The sequence below is a fragment of the Venustampulla echinocandica genome, assembly GCF_003357145.1.
Source record: "Venustampulla echinocandica strain BP 5553 chromosome Unknown scaffold_0, whole genome shotgun sequence".
Lineage (NCBI taxonomy): Eukaryota > Fungi > Ascomycota > Leotiomycetes > Helotiales > Pleuroascaceae > Venustampulla > Venustampulla echinocandica.
This window is the reverse complement of record NW_022474205.1, coordinates 2,374,521-2,399,858: the sequence shown is the minus strand read 5'-3', so window position 1 is coordinate 2,399,858 and position 25,338 is coordinate 2,374,521. Positions and strand designations below refer to the sequence as shown.

General features: G+C 48.8%; 10 protein-coding genes across 10 annotated transcripts; 5 read left to right on the top strand and 5 right to left on the bottom strand.

Moving 5' to 3' along the window:
• Window positions 1-809: 809 nt before the first annotated feature.
• Window positions 810-3,024, bottom strand: BP5553_00741 (ARM repeat-containing protein; the record flags this gene model as incomplete). Its single annotated transcript, XM_032009364.1, has 8 exons — window positions 810-1,151; window positions 1,200-1,537; window positions 1,584-1,684; window positions 1,731-1,990; window positions 2,036-2,527; window positions 2,577-2,728; window positions 2,785-2,890; window positions 2,959-3,024. The coding sequence occupies 8 exons, from the start codon at window positions 3,022-3,024 to the stop codon at window positions 810-812; spliced, it is 1,857 nt and encodes a 618-aa protein (XP_031873418.1).
• Window positions 3,025-3,708: 684 nt separating this feature from the next.
• BP5553_00740 (Class II aaRS and biotin synthetase) lies at window positions 3,709-5,651 on the top strand (the record flags this gene model as incomplete). Its single annotated transcript, XM_032009363.1, has 2 exons — window positions 3,709-3,761; window positions 3,809-5,651. The coding sequence occupies 2 exons, from the start codon at window positions 3,709-3,711 to the stop codon at window positions 5,649-5,651; spliced, it is 1,896 nt and encodes a 631-aa protein (XP_031873417.1).
• Window positions 5,652-6,009: 358 nt separating this feature from the next.
• BP5553_00739 (putative myotubularin) lies at window positions 6,010-8,368 on the bottom strand (the record flags this gene model as incomplete). The annotated part of the gene is made up of 2 exons (XM_032009362.1): window positions 6,010-8,280; window positions 8,342-8,368. The coding sequence occupies 2 exons, from the start codon at window positions 8,366-8,368 to the stop codon at window positions 6,010-6,012; spliced, it is 2,298 nt and encodes a 765-aa protein (XP_031873416.1).
• Window positions 8,369-8,828: 460 nt separating this feature from the next.
• On the top strand, window positions 8,829-9,692 carry BP5553_00738 (Ribosomal protein S3; the record flags this gene model as incomplete). Its single annotated transcript, XM_032009361.1, has 2 exons — window positions 8,829-8,857; window positions 8,936-9,692. 2 exons carry the CDS (start codon window positions 8,829-8,831, stop codon window positions 9,690-9,692), a joined length of 786 nt encoding a protein of 261 aa, XP_031873415.1.
• Window positions 9,693-10,230: 538 nt separating this feature from the next.
• On the bottom strand, window positions 10,231-11,857 carry BP5553_00737 (putative DUF803-containing protein; the record flags this gene model as incomplete). Its single annotated transcript, XM_032009360.1, has 7 exons — window positions 10,231-10,759; window positions 10,814-11,105; window positions 11,159-11,410; window positions 11,464-11,554; window positions 11,639-11,664; window positions 11,727-11,770; window positions 11,835-11,857. 7 exons carry the CDS (start codon window positions 11,855-11,857, stop codon window positions 10,231-10,233), a joined length of 1,257 nt encoding a protein of 418 aa, XP_031873414.1.
• A 1,732-nt stretch (window positions 11,858-13,589) lies between these two features.
• On the bottom strand, window positions 13,590-16,243 carry BP5553_00736 (uncharacterized protein; the record flags this gene model as incomplete). The annotated part of the gene is made up of 2 exons (XM_032009359.1): window positions 13,590-13,612; window positions 13,663-16,243. 2 exons carry the CDS (start codon window positions 16,241-16,243, stop codon window positions 13,590-13,592), a joined length of 2,604 nt encoding a protein of 867 aa, XP_031873413.1.
• A 683-nt stretch (window positions 16,244-16,926) lies between these two features.
• On the top strand, window positions 16,927-18,566 carry BP5553_00735 (Coatomer subunit delta; the record flags this gene model as incomplete). Its single annotated transcript, XM_032009358.1, has 4 exons — window positions 16,927-17,304; window positions 17,358-17,551; window positions 17,603-18,419; window positions 18,477-18,566. The coding sequence occupies 4 exons, from the start codon at window positions 16,927-16,929 to the stop codon at window positions 18,564-18,566; spliced, it is 1,479 nt and encodes a 492-aa protein (XP_031873412.1).
• A 413-nt stretch (window positions 18,567-18,979) lies between these two features.
• BP5553_00734 (WD40 repeat-like protein) lies at window positions 18,980-21,633 on the top strand (the record flags this gene model as incomplete). The annotated part of the gene is made up of 7 exons (XM_032009357.1): window positions 18,980-19,196; window positions 19,244-19,550; window positions 19,600-20,158; window positions 20,207-20,914; window positions 20,962-21,019; window positions 21,067-21,216; window positions 21,269-21,633. The coding sequence occupies 7 exons, from the start codon at window positions 18,980-18,982 to the stop codon at window positions 21,631-21,633; spliced, it is 2,364 nt and encodes a 787-aa protein (XP_031873411.1).
• Window positions 21,634-21,944: 311 nt separating this feature from the next.
• Window positions 21,945-22,537, bottom strand: BP5553_00733 (uncharacterized protein; the record flags this gene model as incomplete). The annotated part of the gene is made up of 2 exons (XM_032009356.1): window positions 21,945-22,361; window positions 22,448-22,537. 2 exons carry the CDS (start codon window positions 22,535-22,537, stop codon window positions 21,945-21,947), a joined length of 507 nt encoding a protein of 168 aa, XP_031873410.1.
• A 748-nt stretch (window positions 22,538-23,285) lies between these two features.
• Window positions 23,286-25,186, top strand: BP5553_00732 (uncharacterized protein; the record flags this gene model as incomplete). The annotated part of the gene is made up of 4 exons (XM_032009355.1): window positions 23,286-23,546; window positions 23,602-23,866; window positions 23,917-24,590; window positions 24,644-25,186. 4 exons carry the CDS (start codon window positions 23,286-23,288, stop codon window positions 25,184-25,186), a joined length of 1,743 nt encoding a protein of 580 aa, XP_031873409.1.
• Between the last annotated feature and the right edge of the window lie 152 nt (window positions 25,187-25,338).

The window sequence follows — 25,338 nt, the reverse complement described above, 5'->3', positions numbered from 1 at the left end:
CCTTCAAAAGTAGATCAATCCTGATAGTGAGCTCAATGTTATTGACCGAATTGTTTTGTGGTGTTTGAAAATTAACTTGTATGTATCGCCGTGTGTAGTCGACCTCCCTGCCCACGGCAACCACATTACGGCCAGGCACGTGGCCGGGCCTTGGTTTACTCTCCTTTCGCCCCTTTGACTGAGTGGCTTATTTTAGAGCCTCCAACCCTTAGCGGGCAGTTCAATCCTATCATCTCATACTTCTATGGCTATTGTCACCGGGTTGTTCCTGCTGACAATAGGTTCTAAATTAGAGCCAACCACCTTCCACAAATGTGGGAGTTATATTAATAGCTAGGCTGCCCTTATTATGTTTTGTTTATTGAAGGGTATAGGGACTAGGTGAGGAAATTGCGAGGCTCTGCTAGAGAGTGGAGCAAAGGGCTGACGAGCAACATGGAAAGGGAGCAAACCTCTCTCGAACTGTTGCACAAACATGTGCCTTCTACAGACCTACATTGATAAGTCGCTAGGGAGCTTTCTAGGAATGAGATAAGCATTGAGAGATATAATTGCTCGCTCTCTGCTGGACGTAGTTTAATGGATGTATGTCGAAGGGGTAGTGTAAGATAGAAGTCGGTTAGCGCCACTCATTGCATTTTACTAGATAATTTACAAGATAAAGAGTTCCGGGTGAGTAATGGAGGACTATGCTGGTATTCTTTGCTCCATTCTACAACAATCAAAGAGCGATACATGCGGCTATGGTATAACCTAAAGCCCTAACTAGCATCGTCCCATCATCTCAGGCCCGAACCGCTCTCCCTCATCTATGGTGATGTATTCATTGGTTCGCCCTCGATTGATGCAGCCGCCGTCGTAGCAAAGAATCGAACATCAACATCGTCATCCTTCTGCAGCTTTTCTAAATTCGGCAAGATTCTCTCTTGGATTAACACCTGGCTTCTGGCGGAGGGCTGTGTTGACTCGCCCGATTTCTCCAGTGAGTAGATCGTTCCCTCATCAGGCAGGCGTTTAAGGACCGAGATCAATTCGGAATATGACTTGGCGACATTGAAACGAATATTTGGGATGTCGTCGACAACTAGTTTATCCATCATTGGGAGAATAGATTTTGCGACCACATCGAGGCTGACTACTGGTGCGAGTGTCTAAAGTAATTAGCTTGACTGGTTTGCGGCAAAGAGTGAAAGACATACCGTAATCGCAAAGCAGGTCGTCATTCGGTAGAGATAATTGGGATGTGCGCCCATAGCCATAACCTTTGGAATAATGGCTTCATTAGCCCATTCGACACCAAATACCTCAGTAAGTTTCTTGAGATTATGTGTTGCAGCCTCTCGGATAGAAAACACTGTGTCACCTAGCCATCCCATACACAATGCGGCTAACTTCTCGTCGAAGAATTTTACACCCAGTTGACTGGCCAGTAACGGGATGTACTCGATGATTGCCAGTCGAACTCGCCATTGTTTATCCTCGGCGAGTTGAACGATGGCAGGGAGAAGGGATTGCGAGAGGAGCTCAATGCCGATGACTACTCATGTCAGTTTTCGTTGAATAATAATTTTCAAAGTGCATACCTTGGTTGACCAGTTCGAGCTTCGAGATGATATGCAGACGAACGTCGGGAAAGTCATCTTTGAGCATTTGCAAAAACATGGGGAGAAGGTGGTCAATCGTCCTAGGGTCTTGTTAGTCTAGATGAGACTCGGGCGGAGCGAACATACTCTTGCTTCCCGAGGATAGGCGCGAGTCCGCTGATCTGCGTGCCAAGAGCGGCCCGAACGTGTTGAGATGTATCGGAGACTAAGTCCTCTATGGTAGTCATGATATCGTTCAGAAGAGTTGTCCGGTCGACCAGCTTGCAGAAGCCTGGGATTTGGCCTGCAATTGCGGTCCGGACCTCTGCTTCGCTGTCCTTGAGTAGTTTAACGAAAGCGGGAACAAGATCTCTGGCAACGACCTCATCGTCTACAGCCTTCGCAATCTGTTCCAGTTAGTAACTAATCGCTGAATAAGGCATTTCACCAACCTTCTCAAATCTGTCTGCCACCATATATCTAACTCTCCAGCTTTTGTCCTCAATCAAACTTCTCAGTGCTGTGAGAAGGACCCCATGACTTGATTGTTGCTCTTTCGGGACAACCTCGGCAATCGCTATCAATATCTCGACGGTCAACAACCGGACGCTATCCTGATCGTCGCTGGCAAGATGCTGGAAAAGGGGGATCATTTCTTCGACGACAATCGTCGCAGGCATCTCCTTTACAAATTTTGCTAGATTGTTTGCAGATGCTCTCCGGACCATGGGGGTCTCGTCATGGACAAGGAGCCCGAATTGATGTCGAAGTTGCTCCTGCATGGGAGGTGATGCCTTTTTGTAGGGGACATTATATAGGCCAGTCGCAGAAACCTTTGATGTGAACCAGTCGGCTTTGGACAGTCGAATCGTGAGGGGAATAAAGTATTCTTCGACCTGTTTAGAAGAGAGCTCGTCGCAAATTGTGTTCAAGGACTCGACAGCCTAAGAATATCAGCAGAGAGCTTGGAAACTCCCCGAAGGAATACCGTACCTTGTCTCGTACTAAAGGTTCCTCGATTGCTGCAAGATTCTCAAGCGGTGAAAGCAGGACATGACCCCACTCTGGACCACCAACATATTCGACAAAACCCCCCAGTTCCTCGCTCAAGGCCGTCAGGACTTCATCTTCATCTTCAACAGATTCTATGAAATGCTATCAGCTCGTGTACAGCAGAAGGGCGATGGCGCCTCGGGCATACCGTCTAGGAAAGGAATCAATTCGTCCCGCGTGCGCTCAGCTCCCAGCGCGAGTGCGATAGTTGAGAGGCGATGGATCGCATTTAATCGTAGAAGAACATCATCATGCTAGATTGCAGTGAGTAAAGGCACTGAAGGAGCTTCCCTATGGGAATATTATGCGAATATGCCCGTACCTTCAACTCGTCAATGAGCACGGCTATTGGGTAGAGCTCGTCCGTCTTATCTGGGCCATCTGCCATAATGAAGGGATTCGAACGAGAATCGCGATGACAAGAGGCTGGCAGAAAGACCTGAGGACCCAGGCTTTGGACTGTTTATGTGGGGTTTGGGTAAGGTGATCGCGTTGGGTGGTCGTGCTCGAGCACGCTTTGGTAGACCAGGGAATAGCTGCTCTCAAGCTGAAATAGCAGGATAGTAAAAGTAAAACCTGCAGGGCATAAGCATTAGCAAGAACTATTAAACGCGCGCAAAAACCACAGCTCGATGAGCTTGTAGCTTCGAGGTGGGAGTCTGTTGATGCGTTCGTTCCAAGACAGGCACATCAGCGGCGACCCGCCGGGGCGTCAATTGCACATACCGGCACGACAAGCTGAGATCGACAGCGGTGACGGGGCGAGGAAGGTTGTGGGCGGTGGGATGCGAGCGTAAGGTTGTTGGTGGGGGAGGTTATGATTATGATTCCTCGTAGTGCTTCTCTGACCGAGTACTTGGTTGAGAAACGAGGCTACAAAACGGTGTCCACGAATGACCACAAGCGCAACTATTTTTCGGCGACTCATACTCTAAACTGTAAAATGTGACTCCAAGGCCCAACTCCCATCTCTACGCCAACCCCTCCACAACATCCTCGACTGCGAAATCCGAGTGCGCAACGAGTCGGAAGAACTGCGAAATTGGTGATCTAACCACTCTCTGCCGCCAAAATGCCTACAATCGGCGTGGACAAGGCTGCGCTCTATGAGGCACTGGGCCAAGAGTAAGTTTCGTGGCAATCCGCGAGACGCCTATTGACCCTCACAATAGATATACCACTGAGGAATTCGAGACTCTCTGCTTCGAATTTGGACTGGAACTGGACGAGGATACTTCGAATTCGGAGCGGCCGATTGTCAATGGCAAACAAGAACCTGCGCAGCTCAAAATTGAGATCCCCGCCAACAGATATGATATGCTTTGCTTCGAGGGCATAGCTCTGATGCTCAACATCTTCCGCGAAAAGACCCCACTTCCCAACTATCGATTGATTGCGCCCAAGAGTGGGAAGTTGGAGACCATTACTGTTCATCCTGATACGCTGAAAGTGCGACCATACGTCTCCGGGTCTATCCTACGGAATATCAAATTCACACAAGAAAGTTATGACTCCTTCATATCATTGCAAGACAAGCTGCACCAAAACATTGCCAGACAACGGACTCTAGTTGCTATTGGTACTCATGACCTGGATACCATCAAAGGCCCCTTCACTTATGAAGCATTGCCACCCAAGGATATCAACTTCACACCGTTGAACCAGTCGAAGTCGATGAACGCGGAGGAATTGATGCAGTTCTACGAGAATGATAAGCATCTAGGGAAATATCTACACATTATCCGCGATAAGCCAGTATACCCTGTGATCTACGATTCCCAGCGGATAGTGTGTTCGATGCCACCCATCATCAATGGCGACCACTCCAAAATTAGCGTGAACACAAGAAACGTCTTCATCGAGATGACTGGAACCGACCGGACAAAGTTAGAGATTGTCAACAACATCATTGTAGCAATGTTCTCGCAATACTGCGACGAGCCGTTCACTATTGAGCCAGTTAAGATCATTTCGGACCACAACGGCGAGACAAGACAAACACCAGACATCAGTCCTCGGATAGCCGAGGCGGAAGTAGACTACATCAACAACTGTTGCGGACTCTCTGAATCCCCCGAGCGCCTATGTCAGCTATTAGACAAGATGTGCTACAGAGCGACACCTTCCAGCACTTCAAAGAACATCCTCGAGGTCTCCATCCCCCCCACCCGCGCGGACGTCCTCCACCAATGTGACATAATGGAGGATGTAGCGATTTCATACGGCTTCAACAACCTTCCCCGCACTTCCCCCAATAAGGCCTCCACCATCGCCCAACCTTTAATGATCAACAAGCTCGGCGACATTGTACGGATGGAAACCGCCATGGCAGGCTGGAGCGAGGTCATGCCTTTAATTCTCTGTTCGCACGACGAGAACTTCGCCTGGCTCAACCGAGAGGATGACGGATCCACCGCCGTGAAACTCGCCAATCCCAAGACAGCTGAGTATCAAATCGTGCGCACATCCTTACTGCCAGGTCTACTAAAGACAATCCGGGAGAATAAAAAACACAGCGTCCCTATTAAAGTCTTCGAAGTCGCCGACGTAGCATTCAAAGAGCTTTCCTTGGAGCGCAAATCCCGCAACGAGCGTCACTTTGCCGCTGCGTGGTACGGGAAGACCTCCGGCTTCGAAGTCGTGCATGGCTTACTCGATCGCATACTTCTCATGCTTAAAACCGCATTCTTAACTAACGAGGAGGGTATTGCTGGTAAAAAGAGCATCGACTATGACGTCAAAGAAGTACCCGCAAAGAAGGATGGGTATTGGATCGAGGAGATTGACGAGCCCACTTTCTTCCAGGGTCATGCCGCGGCGGTTTATATTAGGGTGAATGGGAAGGAGGTTAGAGTCGGGGAGTTTGGCATCTTGCATCCCACGGTTTTAGAGAAGTTTGAGTTGAGGTATGCTATCCATTCGCCCTCAACCCCTGTGTCGTTTTCTCTAGGTTATGAGGAGGGTGCTAACATTAGTACCAAGGTATCCCGTGAGCACGCTCGAGATCAACCTTGAAGTCTTCTTATGATGAATGATTGAACAAAAACAAAGTATTGTAGAGTAAATAGATTAGAAGTGTATACTTCGCTATCTTGGCCTAGCCTAGTCTAACAATGAAAAAAAAAGCTAATTGCCTACCTCGTCCGTAGATGACGAGGTGAAGGCAAATGTTGATCAGAATACAGATATGGACACCATGGAAACCGCTTCGCACGACCATCCGCTCCCGTGTCTTCTATACCTCCAATCCAGAAACCCGCTGCCCCAGCGCCTACAATGCAAACATAAATGCACCGCTCGCTATTCCTTCAAGACGCCTTCCATCATAGTAGCTTCAAATTATAAGCACTGCCAAAAGCCCCCAAAAACAACATCATTGCATCTCAACCTCTAGGTCCTTCAAATCACCATTCGCAGGGCTCTTCCCCCCACTTCCAGCAGAAGTTCCCGCCGCTCCTCTCCCCCTTCCAATGCCTAATCCTGCGATGCCTTCTCTCAAACTAGTAAATGGGCCAGAATCGTCGCTGGAGGCATCTCTCGTGAGAGTAGATTTCGCTGTAAGGGTAGAATAGGCAGTTTCGACACCAGTGAGCACGCCATGGCCTACTCCCACGTTGCTATTGCTAGGACTAGGAGCTAGATACCTCTCGGTAACAGCATTGCTAGGACCATTCATCTCCTCTTCAGTACGATTGAAGACTTCATTCCACCAGCGGACTTTGTCCAATCGTGGGAATATAAGGCGTTCTTTACCCCTAATATTATCGTCGATTTCGCCACCATCGTACTCGAGATTCGTGAAGTCGCCGCGACGAGAGAGGAAGTAACCCCATACGCTGTGGGTTCGCTCTTGGACTTTAGCGTCTAGGCGGGCTTTCTCATTATTATAGAGGAAAGTCCCGTACTGGCAAGAATAGAGATGATAGTAGAGTCTGCGAAGGAAACGCTCATTGAATTCGAAGCGTGTGGGGAATTGACGGAGGAGCTGATATGTTGCGTCGAGAAATTGATGGAATACGGGACTGAGGTCGTTGAGCTTTGTGGCTTGTGTGTCTTTTGCACTGTCGCGTTTTGCTTTGGGGGCATCTTCTGCGAGAACCTCGCCATCTGATTCAGATATGGGATCTGAATTTTGACTGCTCTTGTTAAAGAAACGTTTCGCACTTAGGAGGGCGTTCTCGATCGCATCACTCCGCCCATCGCCGCTCCCGCCGGGTTGAATAGCCGATCCAGCCAGAGCATCGTTCTGTACTTTGAACCATTTGTCACTGCTTAGAAATCCGCATCGAAGCTGGAACATATGTCCAAATGATAGCCAGTCTTTCTCGATCAGGACCATAAAGCCATCAATTGTCCTGTAGTATGGGTCTAGTAATAGCTGTGCCAAAGCACTCAGCTGACTGGTACGGTCCCAGCCATCAGAACAGTGTATTAAGACATGAGAGTGTTGAATTCCGACTTGTCGCGCGATTAAAGACGCACCATCTAGGATCCCAGTAATATGCTTAATCCATCCACTCTTAGCAAGGAGGTCCCTATTGGGTGGTGATTTTGAGATATCAGAATCCTTGATAGCCTCAATGACCTTGTTTAACGATTCCCGCATGACATGGATATTGTCAATACCTAGGTATGCCTTGGTAGCAAACTTATAATGGTCCATGTTCTCCGAGCCGAGGCCAACAGCTTGCATAGCTAATGCATTGACGGTAGGCCGCGCGTCCACAATGAGGTTGTGCTGTTGAGCTCCATAGACAACCGGCTTATCTGTGACAATTTCAAGAGTCGAGGATGCAATCATTTCATCTTCTAATCGCTCCGTATCAAACTCATCATCTGCAGTCGGTAGCTCAAGTTCAACTTGGCTAGATGCTGGGCTGGTTCTCGAGGTAGTCGAAGAGTTAAAATCGGTGTCACCACCGGGCGGAGATGCAGAGAAGCATGCACTGACGAGTTTCTCATCCTGGATACTGCGGTTTCCTCTTAGACCAGCGAGCGGCTGCGAGCTTCTCGTTATCGAGCAATTGTTGATAGGGTGAAGGTACGTGAGTACTGGAATGCGGACCCTTGAACGGTATCGGCCAGCATAGTTTAGGGTGTTGTCTGAAATGCTGGATGGAACGGGGAGAAGGGCCGGATAAGTTGGGGAGAAGCCATAATCTATATTGATCCTGGATATTCTCCAACCTCTGTCCACTCCTTTGTCGCTGATGCCTTGTCGTTTCCATTCTGCCTTTGCGTCGTATACCTCCCAGCCGTTTATGTCATTCTCCGGTCCCGGTGGCTTGTAGTTGAAAGCATGCAAGTTTTCAATATCCCGCAACTTGCATGAACAAGCCTTCAGGCTTTCAAACACATCCCTAGCTTGTTTATCGTCGATAAAGTTGAGCGTCACGAATCGGTAGTCCCGACACCGTAGCCGTAGAGAGGAAGAGGTGCTGGAGGTTGGTGGAGTTGGTCGATAAGTACATAAGGATATCAACGGGTAAGCTATCCATATTTCTTTCGGCTTTGCTGGGCGCTTTGGAGGAGACGCCCCGAGGGGTAAGCGGGGAGGGGCCTGAATCAGAATGAGATGATGTGGTGTCAAGTGCAGAGTGACAACAGATATCTCTCCTCCTGCTAGTACTTGGACATCCTCCACCTAGGATACAGATATCAGCTTACTGGAACGCACACATGAGCGGGTTCTTAAGAGTGCCAACCTTTGCGATCTTGAGCTTGTCAACCATTGTGGTGCTGGTAGTGTATATGTATTGATTGTACTGGTGCCCGCGGCTGACGTCGGAAGCTCAGATCAAGAAGACAAGGGCGGCCTTTCATAACATAATGGGCGGTGCTTCGCAGTGACGAAGATAAAAATATGCAGCCCTGATGGAGGACTATTTGGCATTCAAAGTCCCTCTCGAGACCTCCAATGCAGCTTCCTCGAGATGTACTTTGGGCTTCGGCGCGCATTTACTTATCGCCTAACCCCTCGGTCCCGTGACCTGCGCTAATCGATAACTTCGAAAGTGACAGGGCTAACGACCAATGGCGATAAGCCAATAAGCGAGCCCACCTCCGTGACCACACAATCAAATACTTTTACGATTTCCATAACCACGGACGAAGTTGACCCAGGACCTCATCGACGACAACGACATTGAACCTTACACACCAGGTTCAATTCGACAACACAAACCAGACACCATGGCCTCCGGAGTACCAGGAACCGCAATGTAAGAAAATATTCCCCCTTCAGCGTTCCTGCGCAAGTCGAAATGGAAACAAGGCTGACTGAACTCCCCTCACCACAGCTCAAAGCGGAGAAAGTTCATCGCAGATGGTGTCTTCTACGCCGAACTGAACGAGTTCTTCCAGCGCGAGCTGGCTGAGGAAGGCTACTCGGGCGTCGAAGTGCGCGTAACACCCACCGTCACCGACATCATCATCCGGGCAACACACACACAGGAGGTTCTAGGCGAGCAAGGACGACGTATCCGCGAGCTCACATCGCTGATCCAAAAGCGCTTCAAATTCCCCGAAAACTCCGTCTCCCTCTATGCCGCCAAGGTCCAAAACCGCGGTCTCTCCGCCGTCGCCCAGTGCGAGTCCCTCCGCTACAAGCTGCTGAACGGTCTCGCCGTCCGACGAGCATGCTACGGTGTCCTGCGATTCATCATGGAGAGCGGCGCTAAGGGCTGCGAGGTGGTTGTTTCTGGCAAGCTCCGTGCTGCTCGTGCGAAGAGCATGAAGTTCACCGATGGTTTCATGATCCACTCCGGTCAGCCCGCGAAGGATTTCATCGACTCGGCAACCCGCCACGTTCTCCTGAGACAGGGTGTTCTTGGTATCAAGGTCAAGATCATGAGAGGCTCAGACCCAGAGGGCAAGAACGGCCCCTCAAAGAGCTTGCCAGACAGTGTTACGGTTATTGAGCCAAAGGAGGAGCAAACTGTTGTTCAACCCATGAGCCAAGATTACGGTGCGAAGGCCGCGGCTGCACAGGCGGCTGCTGAGGCTCAGCGCAGCCAGGAGCAAGGCGACGAGGCTGCTCCTGCGGCTGAGGAGTAGATTGATTTGATCAAGCGGAGTTCTTTTGTGAATTATGCGGGAGATCTGATCAAGATGGATGGGCGTGTGGGAAATCAATTGCATGCAAACGAGCTTTCTCGGCACTCTATTGTGGGCTTGTAATTCTTGCCATTAGAAATAAGATACAAGGCTGTGAATACCAACCAACTTCAGTCCTCCATGAGAAACATCAATAACATCAGTCATGGCTGACATGTGACTTAATGACCTCCTATTGAATTCTAGCGGCTAACTTGTGTTGTCCCGCCCCCCAGAATGCAACTGCACCTCAAATACGCATAGATATATCATACAAGATGTGTGTCTCTTCCCTTCCCGTTGGCAGTACAGAGATGCCCAGCCCCCAACGCCGAAACCCTCATGTATATCGTACTGTAGTATGAAAATCCCAATGCGCGCAGGCCATGCTGCACCATTCCATGCCGCTTTACATTAAAGCCAGAGTCTCCAACCAGCCATTCGTTGACCATATACAAATAATGAGAATATATCAAAAGGGACGTCCCGTTAACTAGGGTCACCGAGGTAACGGTGAGGCCTTTCTCGACAATGAGCGCTCTTGCTCTACTGGGTCTGCGAAACTCCTCTTGCTCCCGTTCCCATTACTGTAGACCTTCCCATTTGAATGCCCCAAATGATGTTCGTCGTCGCTGTCTTCTGCCAAGTCAGCCAGACCGAACCCTGTATTTTCTTCCTCGTCGTATGCGCGGATGAGTCCTTCTCTATCGCCCCCTCTGCCAAATCCGGCACTGCCCACACTCATTCGATGAGGGTCCACGCTTCTCCGGGATTGCATGCTCCTTCTTGTCTGTAAACCAGAAATTCCGTCGGTGGCAATGCCATCATGTGCAGTGCCATTAATCATCATATGCCCATTAGGGTCTCCGCGTGAAAGATTAAGGAGGTATACTCCAGTGAAAATTACCAAGAATCCTGTAAGGAGGGAAATGGTGTTAACTGCGTCCGAGGTATTAAATCCGCCGTAGAGGATGAATGAGGCGCAAAGCGTGGCAGTTGTAAAAGTAACATAGTATAATGGGTTAACGCTGTGGTGTTAAGTTAGCAGACTACTCGAGCCCCGCGGTTCTGTAATTGCTTACATTGAGGTTGGGAACTGGCTGAGCGCCTTGTTGAAATAATTCATCTGCGTAAGAATGCAGATGGTGGTTAGGATAATGAAAACGTAGGTCGAAGGATGCGTGAACTGATTGTTTCCCGCAAATGTCAATTTTACGGCAATTCCAAATGCCTTGACTGACATGACTGACACCGAACCAACAGTCGAGCATATTGATAGGTAGATCAGCGGGTTCTTCTTTCCGTACTTGGGTGCAACTCTGTATATCATAACAACGGAGAAGACTGCGACAACCAGGGAAAACAGTAGGAACCCTATTACAGCCATTAGATGAGTTCACTTGTAGCACAACACAAGAGGAACTTACCCGGCTGAATTGCATAATGGAGAATCTCGTCGATAGTCTGAATTTCCTTGTCCGGAGGGGCATGTAGGATGATTATGATTGATCCGATCAAGCAGATCGCGCAACCCAACTTCCCCAACGTCCCTAATTCTTCATCCAAGAAGTATGACCCTAATACTGCGCCGATCAAAACGCTGAGCGCCCCTAGAGGCGTCACTAGAATTGCCGGTGCAAAGGCGTAGGCCGCAAAATTCGCAATTTCTCCGATAATGACTGCGATGAAGGGTCAGCTAGCAATCTGGCAGGGAAAGCTTTGGGTTGCATACGAGCTATTATGCCAGCCCACCATATGGGACTCTTGAGATATGTAAACCCCTCTCCTTCAAAGCCATGTCTTCGCTCTGCATCTATCAGGCCCTGGAACAAACTGTCAGTGCCCGCATTTCAAACAGGAGCCGCATTTCGCGTTCGATGAGGTGTGCCGCGCAGTCGCTCTCGTACCTTTTTCGTAATGACAAAACTCGTCCCTATAATGTTGAAAATCAATCAGTCCACGTAACCAGGTAATAGACCACCAGATTTGACTCACCTATTGCAAGAGTAGAGGTTATGGCCAATGCCAGGCCAATGTATCTGTCCTCAAGCGTCAGCCATTATCCCCCGCTGCGCGCCAGCTGCGCAAAATCCTTCAACATACTTGTCTTCCACCATATTCAACATCACGGGACAGCTGCTGGAGCTGTTCTTCCTGTCGACTCCAATGCGTGCTTGTTGTGAGCTTATGCTCGTCGTGTCGCAGGCTGCCTACAAGATTCGAGACGCAACGCAGTCGCGCAGAATGTATTCGGTAACGAGGGCCGGCGCCCTTTCCTCGTCTTGATCTTAGATGTGCGCGCCTCAGCAGACTCGCTCCTTGCTGAAAATAGTTGAGATCAATTATCGCCGTCGCAAGTCTCGTCGTGGGGATTATTCGATGTGGTTTCGGGCCCCTGCGCTGGTCATGAGGGTGTGTCGTTGTCGATATGAAGATCTGCTATCGGGGGCATCCCTTACACGCCAAGCCGAGAGGGAAGACACCACGCGGGCGGACGAACTGCTTCAAAGACAGGACCGCGGCACCGTGAGATTTCGGTAAATGGCAGCGAGAGAATTTGCCCGCAAAATGGTGTTGGTATTGGGTGGTGGTGGTGGTGTTGGTGTTTGTGGGATTTGTGTTTTCTGTTCCTGGGCAAGATGTGGCCTGAAACGCTGGTTAGATTCCAATTACAGTAGCAGTCCTCACAATCTCGTGCTGGGCTGGACATTCGACGAATTCTGGCTACGCCGTCGGCCGTCGTCCTACGGAGTACGAAGAATGCTGCCCACAAGTCTCCTGCCCAGCGACTCTCGGCACCAGGGTCAGGGGGGCGTATTACGAGTAAGGAGACACTGCGCAGCCAACCACGCCTACCAGCGTATTATTTTTAGGCGCGCTAGCCTGGTATGGCCTAGTGTGTCGAAGAAGTCCACGTAGGCTCCTGTTTCGGAAGTACTTTCTTGGAGGGTTTGTCACGTGCGTGGGTGGGCTACGCCAAGTTAGGTAGCATTAGCTTTGCTCAGCCCCCCATCAACTCCGCTGGGCAACTGGAGCGGCTGCGGCCAAGGACGATGTAGACACATTGGAGGTTATTATTCTGGCACTGTACATACCGTAAGGTACCTAGGTATGTACAGTTCGAGGTACGGACTCCGTGGATCGACATAGGCCCATACTTCCAGCTTACTTATTTACCGGGCAACAAGAAGCAGGATATTAAGATTAAGATCATGTTTTGCTATAGACGGCCGTCAGCCTCAGTTATACGGTGATCCTACAAATCAGAGGCAACGAATGGCAGTAAGCCTCAGAGGCATCCGAAAGTCCATAGTCCATCTCCGTCCACACTAATCGTATAAAGCAAAGCAAGGCAGCAAATCCTTCGCGCTGAGATGCCTCTCCCGAACCCTCAGACCAGACTCGCCTAAAAACAGCCCCTCCAGCAAATAACGCCCCCGTATGTTCCCTTTCGGCCAGATGTGTGCGGACGCCAAAAGAAATGACCGTATGCTATGCTAAGTATCGAGAGGTGCTAGAGCTGTGTAAAGTGTAAAGTCGGTTTGTACTACGGGAAGATGGTGTGGGGAATAGGGTTGGAAAGGGTTGAGCTGGAATATACTTATTAGACCTACCGAGTGGGGTTCCTATATCACATTAGTAGAAGCTGTAGAGTTCCGGGTGGTGGGGAGTTGTAATAGATCCGGAAACATATCGAAATGTCGACATGCAAAAGGGATAGGCCGAGGAATAGGAATAGGACGAGAAGTCGAAAGGGGCGGCATGTGGTTGGCTAGACTACTCAAATAGTCGGTATAAGTACCACAAGATTCGAGTCCCTCAAAGTCGCCGAAATCATATCACTTCCGCGAGGAAGGTTCATGACCGAGTGCGTTTGGCTTCTGGATAATGGTTAGCGTTCGTCCTCTCAAATTAGGGACCCAGGACGTACCTTTGCTAGTCTCGGCACCTCCAGTCTCTAGATCGGACAGAGGTCTTTTTAGCCCTCCCCCAGCCATTGATGGAAGAGGGTTCTCTGGTTTGGTAGAGCTTTGCTCCTTCTCGTCCTCTCCATCTTCATAATCGATCTCGTCTTGCTCTTCATCGACCACGTTATTGGTGACAACCTCCAACTCGTGAACTTCGTCGGTTGGTTTCGGTTCGTCATTGCCATATTCATCGATATACTCTTCGTGTCGTGGCTCATCTACACTTAGGGTAGCACTTGACTCAGCTATATCGCCAGGCTCCAGACCGCTAGATGCGGGGGTTTGTCGGTGGTCTTCCTCGTATATCTCGATTTCGTCTTCGGGATCCTGGTGGTTGCTTTCATCATCATAAACAGCCTCTTCAGCATCGTCTCCGTTAAAGGCTATCGCTATGCCGTATTCTACGGCTGGCTCGCCATTCTCCGAATCTTCGTGAGTAAGGGGTTCATCCTGATACTTCTCATGCACACTCCCACCATCGATGTTGTCTGCCCTTAGGCCTTCGTCCCCAGCTTGCATGGTTCCATCGTCAAATATTTCTTCCGCTCCATCCTCACTCCGTGCTTCATCCTCGGCGCCGTTGTGGAGTTCTTGGCGTTTTTCGGCGCCAAGTGGCGCGATATTCCTAGAAAGTTCAAGTTGACTCTCCTCGGCGGCCGGCGATACGGAGCGTCGGCGCAGTTCCTCGTTGATTTCTTCGTATTCTGCAAGTAGAAGATAGGCGCATTTAGAACAAAAGCATGCATTAGGTTTGAGACATGGGGAAAAGAAATCTGTAGATGTACCATTATGTGTTCTCTTTTGATCAGCTGGAGGCTCAGTGACCTCTTGATATTCTTCATCTGAATAATCAATCAAATCTTCTTCTTCAACATGCCCCGCACTAGCATCTAGGTAATCGTCCGGCGGAACTCGCTGGTTTGTTCGGCCCAAGGTACTAGTGGCTGGCCCTTGATTGGATTCCTCATGAGCTCCAGGCCCGATATTGTCACGGTCCAGGTCAAGGCTAGCCTCTCGTCCTAGGGGTTCCGGATCGTTGATAAGCGGAGATGTTCGGGATGTCGATACAGTCATATCCTCGCTCTCGGGGATTGTCTTCTCCATGGTCTTACCTTTCCCGGCATCGAGTTCTTCGAGACTCGTTGTTTCAGCAGTTTCCTCGTATCGTTCTACGTTATGATCTGCAGCTTCTAAGTCGTCGATGCCTTCACTGCCATCATCGAAGGATATCATCTCAGAGAGGCCTTTACCTTCAGCAGCGCCCGACGTAAGGACTACAAGCCGCTTAGAGAAATTCGGCCTTGCTCCGATGCTCATATACAAGGGTCGGGAGGACTGCCGATCATCGTTCGATAATAGCTTATTATAAACACCAATAATGTCTCCAAGAGTATGCTCTCGAAATAGGGTAGAATTCTGCTCCATTGTGGTCAGCTGAGATAAATACATGCAGTTTGTAGGGAGACGGACCTCTTCAATTTCAAGCCCAAGGTCCTCCACAGACAGGCATAACTCATCTTCATCAGCGAGGTCTTCATGGATAACATTCCGAATGTCCTCGAAAAATACGTCTAGGGAGCTTTCAAGAACTTTTAAGTCCGATAGGAAAAACGAATCCGGGTTATCGTCTTCCGACTTCGAGAACAAGGAATACTCCATAGACTGATAGACAACAACTACATCAGGAGCCGTAATCGGGCTGTTTGCATTTGTTGCTTCATTTTCATTGGTAGTTTTGGCGCCTTCTTCAGGCTCGTGATCGTTAGCTGTATCAAGTTGTTCGGGCACATGTGGGTTAGCTGTTTCGGCGTCATGGTCAGAAGCTGGGCCGGGGGACAGTGAAGGGACCTTCGTAATAGATGCTGGAGAAGTTCTGTCTTGCGGAGTGGGTGATGGATCGCTATTCTCGGATACCAGCTTGGCAGGTTCCTGGACATCGGAGTGATCAACATCATGACTACCTGTATCTTCAGAGCCGTCTTTGGAATAATTCACTTCGACTGCCGTTTCGGAGGTTCCCTGCTGATGCCAAACAGCTTCAACCACCTCAGTTGAATTGCCCTGGACTATCGGTGTCTCTGGATCTCTGGTGGAATGCAGTGTATCGGCCATTTGATGTGGCATATTATTTGTTTCTGGGCCCCTGGATGAGTCGGTGCTTGCTTCCGCCATGTTACTCTCTTCTGGTTCCGCGGGTGCGTCAGCCATCGCCTCCTGCACAATATTTGTGTCTGCGTCCATTTGCTGGTCATCGCCATCAAATTCAACGTCTTCATCCTCCATTGTATATGCCTCTGGGTATTCGTCAACCATCAGATCATCATGAGTTGCTGGCGAGTGTTGTGTGATGGGATCGCCTCCAAAGCCGGCGGTTGACCCGGTATCTTCAAGCATGTAATCATCGTCTGCGTAGCTAGCGGTCAAGTCGATGTCAATATCTATTTCATCATCGGCGCCGTGATGGCCATGGTCTGATGAGATCTCCATGGTATCGTCTCCCATCATGGGCGATATTGCGGTGGCTCCAATATGGGAGGCAAGCATGTGTGCGAGATCGGAATATCACTAAGCCCAACGGGCCAAGGGCTCATTAAAGGTGTTAACTCTTTGAAAGCAATAGATCGATAGAATAGTTCCAGGGTTGGCTGAAAGTATTATATCAAGGTCGGCGTTTGAGCTCCAGGAGGGACAATGTGTATCAAAGGATTAAAGAACAAAGGCGCCACCGTGCGACTTATCGACGAGCGGTCACAAACTGACGTGGTGATATTATGAAGTGAATTCAATAACCTCAAATAGTATCTGCACGCGTGCAGACCATAATAGTATTAAATCGAGTGGCGATTCGTGTAGGTTCCGACGCTGCGTTGCTGTTGAAGTGAATAATTTCCACAAAGATACATGATGGACCGAGCCTTAGCGCGAAGGCAGGGGTTCCCAATCAAACCACGCTAATCCATAATCACACAAGTTACAGGTCACGTGCAAGGTTCAGATCCCACCCGCGCTTCACTCACACCGGAAAGCACACTCTGGACATCTGAAGATTAAATCCCACTTGACCACAGATCCTCCAATATCGCAAATCGCAAGCTTCCAATATGGTGCGCATCTCTACTAGCTTTCCCCCTCCCAGAGTGAAATTTACTAACTGCAATCAGGTGGTTCTTGCAGCTTCAATCTGCACGAGGGGAGGAAAAGCTGTCCTCTCCAGACAGTTTCGGGAGATGCAGCGGTCGAGAGTCGAGGCTCTTCTTGCATCCTTTCCGAAGCTGGCAGACAGTGGAACGCAGCATACGACGGTGGAGCAGGATAATGTCCGCTTTGTGTACCAACCTCTCGACGAACTCTACATGGTTCTCATCACCAATCGCCAGTCGAACATCCTTCAAGACATCGATTCGCTACACCTATTTGCACAAGTTGTCACCAGCACATGCAAGACTTTGGACGAGAGGGAGATATTGAGGAATGCATATGAGCTTTTAAGTGCGTTTGATGAGCTGGTAACCCTTGGGTACCGGGACAATCTCACACTCAGTCAAATCAAGACATTCTTGGAGATGGAGAGTCATGAAGAGAGGATACAGGATATCATTTCCAGAGTATGTTTCTTTACTACCCATGATATGTGTGGAATGCCTCTAAACTTTTCCAGAATAAGGAGTTGGAGGCAACAGAGGAGCGGAAACGGAAAGCCAAGCAATTGGAAATGCAGCGCAAGGAGGTTTCGAGAAGCGGCAGGAACGCCATCCCTCGCACACCTGTCTATCCCACATACACACCTCCCGCCCGGTCTTCAGTTACCGATACCTACGACTCGTATGAGGCCGAGAAAAACAAATCCTTCAAGTGAGATACTCTCCACGCCCGTTGAAAGCCCTGTTATTAACTGTTTATCAGAGCAACTGCACCAAAGGGGAAAGGCATGCAATTGGGCAAAAAGTCGAAAACTACCGACATGTTCGAGCGTGTTAAGGGCGAATTAGGCCCCGAGGCAGAAGAGAGGGTGGCATCTTCCTTGGTGCCGACCCACCCTACACAAGCACCTGCTGAGCACGCAGCACGTACCTCTACTTCCCTAGATCGTGACGCGATTCACATTACAGTTGCAGAGACGATAAACGCAAGACTATCGAGGGAAGGATCCTTGGATTCGTTGGAAATCAAGGGTGACTTGCAGCTCAAGATTTCAGACGCGACACTCACAAAGATCAAACTTGATCTCGTGGCCAATTCGAGCCACGGGGTTCAATTCCGTACCCATCCCAATGTCGACAAAGGTGTCTTCAACAGCTCTAAAGTCGTGCAAATGAGCAACATAGCTAAGGGATTCCCTGTGAACAACTCTGTTGGCGTTCTACGATGGAGAGCTACACCGAAGGCAGATGATGCTAGCGCCGTCCCTATAACATTTACGGTTTGGGTAAATAGGGGCTCGGATGACACGTACAACATCACCGTTGAGTATGAGCTCACTGGAGGTGATCCGTTGAAAGATGTGACCGTCATAATCCCCTATGCCACTAGCGAACCATCAGTGTCTAGCTTCGATGCCACGTACGAAGTCTCAGGCGACAGCTTGGAATGGACAATTGGCCAGGTTGATGAGGACAATGCGACTGGCTCATTTGAATTTGAAGCACAGGCTGGGGATGAGAATGAGTTCTTCCCAATGCAGGTGAAGTTCAGCAAAACCAAGCCTTTTATCGATGTTGATGTAAGTCAAACTCCGGTCCCCGATTGACCCCTGAGCATACCTAATAATTCTACCTAGGTTACCGACGTGACACTTCTAGAACTGGACGAAACTGTTACATTTTCAAAGGAGATCAAGTCTGTCGCTGACTCATACTTGATTGAATAAGAGTAAGGGGTAGCGAAAATTCAATGGGTTTCCAAGCGCATGGCGTGGGATGGACGGGTGGCCAGACATAGCCCTGGTTGATGATAGATTAGCAATAGCGAACTTTTGAGATTCTAAGACGGGGTTCACAAATTAAATTAAATATCCAGACTATGTTGGATCTTGCTCCTATATCACTTATCCTGCAAATCCATATCCACCTCAATGGTCAATGTTGAGTTGGGTGGTCATGTGTTTTCCCGACTCGCTTATGATTATGATTTGTACATCGCGACTTCACCAACGCGACGAAGGTCTTGCCGCTTTTAGATCCTGCAACCCACGCGGACTAATAATACTTGAAGAGCGGAGAATGCCAGAAAGTTATTTTCGAACGTGCGTATGAAACCGTGTGATCGAAAGACGAGGCCAAGATGGACGAGCCTTCGGCTCTCGAAGCGCTCAGCGAAAAGACACTTGCCCATGCAGCAGATTCTAGGCTCATCACGTACTGCCCATCGATGGACTTGGTCGCTCTTGGGACCGCCGACCAACAAGTGCTCGTATATCGGCTCAATGGCCAACGAGTCTATGGAACTACGCAGAAACCCGGGGCATCACGAGTCGAGAACATCAAGTGGAAGCCGAATGGTTGGTCATGGCCTATCAACATGGCAACATTACTGACAAAGATATAGGGCAGTTACTCGCCATTGCCTGGAGCGATGGCATTGTTCGGCTGGTTGGAGCGGAGAATAGCAGAATCGTTCACCAGTTTTCTGCAGGTGAGGGTGTTACTGGTATCACGTGCGTGGGATGGGGATCCAATTTGACCAGCAGGTCGTCGAGTGCGATGAAGAGCGCTACATCCTGGGAAAGACTTTTAAGCTCAGAGGCTATCTTGTCTGAGAATAAAGCGTATCTGGATTTGCCAAGGGACCTTTCCCAGATTGATATTGAGAGGAGCTTGCCGAAGTTAAGTGTTCTACCAGCTGGAGGAAGCTCGTACGTATATGTTCAGCTTCTCAGATACCATTTGTTGACATATCTATAGAGACGAGGTTTTCTGTTCCTGGTCATCGTTAGATGCAATATTTCGCCCATTTGATCCCAAAGACAACAATGCTATCGATGTCATGGTTGTCGGTACTAAAGAAGGACACGTCCACGTCACAATTTACAACTCGTTCGTTGTTGGAGCCTTTCCATCTCCCATTCTCGCCGATGGAGTGCCGTCTCATCTGGCTCTACATGCATCTCACGAAAAATGCTCAACGCATGCTCTTCTCATGAAGTCCTCGGGCTCTGAGAGCCTTTATTTCGTCCCAATGGATCTTCGTTTCATTTCCGTATCAAGCGAATATCTCTCACTTCTCGCGTCTAGGTCTACGGCTCTTCAGAACCTATTAAGATATATTCACCAGGTTCAGATGTTGATGGTTACTGAGTGGAAATCCACACAGGAATTGCCTGGTAGATTCCTTGGGAATATCAATGAGACACTTGCCGAGAAAGATACCCGGAACATCGTTCAAGCTCTGTATCATTCTGTAGCTACAGGCCACACCTTCCCCGCCGTCAAGGAATGGCTAGTAGATGAGCTCCAAGAGAGAGTGGGTTCCCCCAACAATGCTTAACGTGTTTATCGCTGATTCCCGTAGGGCCATAAGCGATGGGAGAAAGCGGTCGTTAGCGGGCTAGAAAATTTGCGACGTCTCGTTCATGAAAACATGCTCCCAGCTCTAGAGAGGTGTACTGTCATCCTCAGCCGGTTCTCTGGGATTGCTAAATTTCAAAGCCCTAATGAAACCGTCGGATTTTCCAGTCACCAAATTAGTCTCATCATAGACACACTGGCCTGTCTTCATTTACTCTCTTCCAAAATTCTTGTTCAAGTTGTTGACGAACTTGATCTTTTTTCCGCCTTTTCGCTCTGGTTACGGAATGAGATCGATAGGCTTGCTTCGGATTCGTCTGATTCGCCAAAAGAAGATGACTTGGAGAAAGAAGCGTCGATCGACCACAGCAAGGTTTTGCTCTATCTTCAAACATGTATGACCACTAGCCCGTTGGAGGTTTATTTTGGAGGCAGCACACCCGATGATTATAGCAGCAGCTGGAACCAGGCTGAGCAGGGCCTCCCAATGTTTGACATCTTGGACAAGCAGCTCCAGAAACAAGAGGCGGGGCTTCCTTTTATGAGGGCGCTCCCTCGAGTCGAACTCGTCTGTAAACACCTGACTGGCCAAGCGAAAGCCATTTTTGATCAAATTGCAGAGGCGGAGAAGCGGAACGTTTTGTTTGGGAAGGCACAGCTCGTCGGTATCGCTCAAGATGACCAGCTAATGGACATGCGGCTGTGCAGCACGGTAGGTAATCTCACTGAATGTGGGATCTTGCCTGATCATTTCTCCAGACAAATTTGGCTTCTCATACATATATCGCATTTACACCAAAGGGGTTGCCAAGTTCCAGTAAGCCAGCATTAATAGGTTTTTGATATCTTCTAATATTCGTGCAGTCCAAATCACTCGGCACAAGCTTGCGATCGAGAATGGCATTAGTACGGTTCAACAAATAGATTCATCAGTTATCCAACTTGGCGATGGCCAAATCAGAGATATCATGTTTTTGGGCGACAACGGTTTGCTAGCATTGTGGGAGTCGCATGGTTGGTGACCCGTCTGAAACATTTTATAATTTCATTCTAACAGCATTTTTAGACGCAATCGATCTTCTGAGTATCGCTTACAATACGCCCAACACAGTAGATACATCATCCATCAGAAATTATCCTATGGAATATCTTGAACACCTTCACCCTACAGATCACCGCCCTACATTGTTCAACAACGGAGACGTTCGCAGGAAATTCTCACAACATAAATTTCCAAAGGATGGGTCATTTATCCCAGAGACATTGGAGATTCGAGAAGAAAGCAAGGGTCACGGAGGCACTGCGGAAAGGGTGGTTATTTTGGGGAAAGACAAATTACACTATAAGGTTTTCTGTCTGTCTGGCAGAACCCAGATGGGCATCAAGAGAGACGATGGAACGGGAGACGATGAGGATATTTCAATGTCCTGATTCACCACATTGTAATGTTAGTATACCCTTACTGGCCACTCCGATTACTACTGTGCCTCACCAGATAGCGCACTATAACTCAACTACACCTCGCTCAACTAAGTAGCCTACATGTGATATATTCAGCTTTTTATATTCATCATACTCTACTTGTTTCCGAAATTCTCCAGATTTACCACTGCACCACCCTATTAATTTACATACAACACCCCCATGTTCTAACCAGGCCAGATAAAACTCCAATGCCATTTGGAAATCAAGCGCAGGCGCCTCATAGTCCAGAAACTAATACCCTGTTAACAAACCCCCATTCACGCCTTAACCCTATTAACCGTATCCACAACAACGGCCCGCCCAGGCTTAGCAAGTCGCATATCGACATCATCCACAACCCTCTTCCTAACTTCCTTCTCTTTCTCTCCCTCCTCTTCTTTTCTCTTCCGCTCTTCATCCCCCTCTTCCCATGAATAGTTCCCTGCCCCGCCCCGGCCGCCTCGGTAAGTTGCAGTTGTGCCTGACGCGGGCGCCTGAACCGCTTGGGGAGTGGAGGGGGGTGAAGTGGATGTGGGAAGTATTGATTCGGAATCTGCAGTGGGTAATGGTGGAGCTGTGGACTGGGCCCAGTTGCCAGCTCCGCCACGGCCGGTATGCAGGTATTCGGCCGGCGGTTTTGAGCTCGTTGTCAAAGAGGGCGTGAGTGATTGGGATTCAAGATCTGGTTGTGGAAGCTATACGCAGTAAGTATTGGCTAGCGTCGTTTGCAAAGTAGAGCATTAGGTATGGGATCAAGAAAGCGGTGAGGGAGAAGGCATACGCATCCTTGTGATGTGGAATTGTGAATAACCTCCTCACTATGGAAATTTCCAGCGCCTCCACGACCAACTCTTTTATACGGCGACGTCATGTTTTTTTTCTTTTCCGCCAAAAGCGATGACTCAATTACCTCTTGTGTTTGCCTTTAATACCGTCAATTCTTGTTGAAATATATAACTTGCACGCAGTTTATGAATTGGGTGGGGAACTGTGGGAAATACCTCTTATCGTCTTATCAATAGATAAGGATACCGTGATGTAATTCCGTACGTCCCGCCTTCTATTATGTTTTAGAGTTCGATTCATGTCTCCTTCATATTTGTCTTCATTTTTCTTGCTCATGGCGATGCATAAGACAGCAAATAAACCAGAATACGGGAAGCTGCCCAAGTGCCGGCAAGTATTTCCAACAAGTGCTGGATGCAGGCAATGTAGTGATTCCAGTAATTCCTACGGAGTACAATTTTCCTGGGGTCTCTTCTCTGAAGTCTAGACCACCACCACGTGTTTGCCAAGCTTGACTCGTCAAGTTCAGACGTACCTGTTCTGAAAGAGCAAAGCCCAACAGACACCTTACCAGTCGTAAGGTACGAAGCATCCGTTTGCCTATGGGCACGGATGAACGCTCTGGTAGCGGTATATATTTGTATGCACAAGAAATGTTTCAGTTCAGGAATAGGACGGTAGGCAGCCGCCGTATCTGTTGATTTTCTGTTGCCTGTTTGTTACCTGTGTGTCGTTTGTCGCCTGGACGACGAAGTTTCAGCCCTATAACTCCCCCTTTTACTCCCACTCTCGTCCCTAACTTCAATAATCCATCTGCGATCAAATCCATTGTCATGGCTTTAATGTACTTCAATAACATTGATTTCTACCGTAACCTGCTGTCTTCCGCATACAAAGATGATGAGAAGGAAGACGCTGCGCTCGCTGTCCAGATCGAAAATGAAACCTTGGACACGATGATATGCGCACGCATCAGGCCATTATCTGAAGAGGAAAAGGAAGAACATCATATTCCAGGTATCCTGTCCAATAGCTCCTCAAAGGCTGTATTGTATGAACCGAGGCAAAAGTTCAATGGCAAACCTGATTCTGTGGTGAGACTAAACCATTTCCTTAAAGTGCGGCCGTCGTGGCTAACTTGAATTTTAGAAACATGGATTTTCCCTTCATCGGGTTTTTGACACCGATATGCAGACGGAAAGTGTGTATCAGGAAGCTGCCCAGAAATTGGTCCCATGGGCCTGGACCGGAGGAGTCAGCACGCTATTTGCATATGGCCAAACTGGATCTGGCAAGACATTTACTGTCACTGGCATCACCAATCTGCTTATCAAGGACATCATGGCAATCGCAGAAGCCGAACATCGAGCGATATATGTTTGCTGCTTCGAGATTTTTGGGAAAAAGGCTTATGGTGTGTGATCTCCCTAAACGGACTTTTCATCCCCTCGCTAACGTTGTTAGACCTGCTGGACGACCGCCGCATGTTCAACATTATGGAAGATTCGTTCGGGAAAATGCAGCTTATAGGTGTGCAAGAAAAGCATCCTGCTTCTGAGGAAGAGTTCCTCTCCATCATCCAAACAAGTGCTTCACTTCGAACTTCGGCTCAAACTACAAAAAACGACCAGTCATCTCGATCGCATGCCGTCTACCGCATCCGCATTGTCAACAAAAAGAATTCAGAGGCCCAGGATGGGGAGCTCTTCCTGGTTGATTTGGCGGGTAGTGAAGGTAGTCAAGACTCGAGTAAGCACTCGGCTGAAAGGCTTGTTGAAACCAAAGATATCAACACATCTCTGTCCATCCTCAAAGACTGCATTCGGAACCGCACAATTTGGGGCCTACAGCAGCTTGACAGTAGTGAAACTGCGAAGAAAAGCATACACATCCCATGGCGCAGCAGTAAGCTAACGCAAGTGCTAAAACACGTGTTTGGGACGCAAGAAGACCGGGTTTGCAAAACCGTCGTGATCGCTTGTGTGGCGCCCAGCATTGTTGATTCGGGGCACTCGAAAAACACCCTACGGTATGCAGAGATGTTGAAAGTGCCGGTGCCAAAAATGAAAAGACCAAAAGACGCTCTGGTTCCATCAAACTGGACAAATGAAAAGATGAAACTGTGGATTAGGGAAAACGTATGTTTCAACATATTCTGCCGAATTCGATTCTTTCATTAACATCAGAGTAGTCTGGTACCCCTGCCATTGATGCGGATATCCTCGCAGGAAAATTGAGCGGCATGCAACTCTGCAAAATGCCGCAGAAGGACTTCATATCTCGCTGCCTCCAGACAACAGGCGTCGAGAAGGACCAAGCTACCGCGTTCTACCAGAAGCTGTGGCGGGTACGGATCGATTCTCGACAACAATCCACGACCTTCACCGCAGGAGACAAGTCGGAGACAATGCAAAGGCCATCGAGACCAAAGACCGCAAGGCCTTTAAACACAACGCCTTTCCAGCAACGCATTAAACCCGGTATGTGCATATCCATGGGGAAGCGTAGTTACGGCGCCTTGTTCGTCGTGGTCATGTCGCCCTTTGGACCTGAAGATTTCGATGGAGTAGGGGATGAGAGACGATTCATTTGTGCCGTTTTCGGGCCAAGCATGATGACGGATGCCTATGAGCTGCACATTGAGAGGCAGGAGACGTTCATCGTTAAAGACATGGAAGGCGAGGCGTTCATGGAGTACGATTCAGCGACTCGATACTATTACCTGGATCTGTGATTAAAGGTCTGACACGGCAAGGTTCTAGACTCGGGTCTGAAACCATGAAGTAGATGCCAATTATTATTAGAAATGCAACTCCTTGCCACTTATTTATTTTCTCGGGGTATCCGTTGTGACCGGATAGTTTCTGAGAGGCCATTGCACAACTA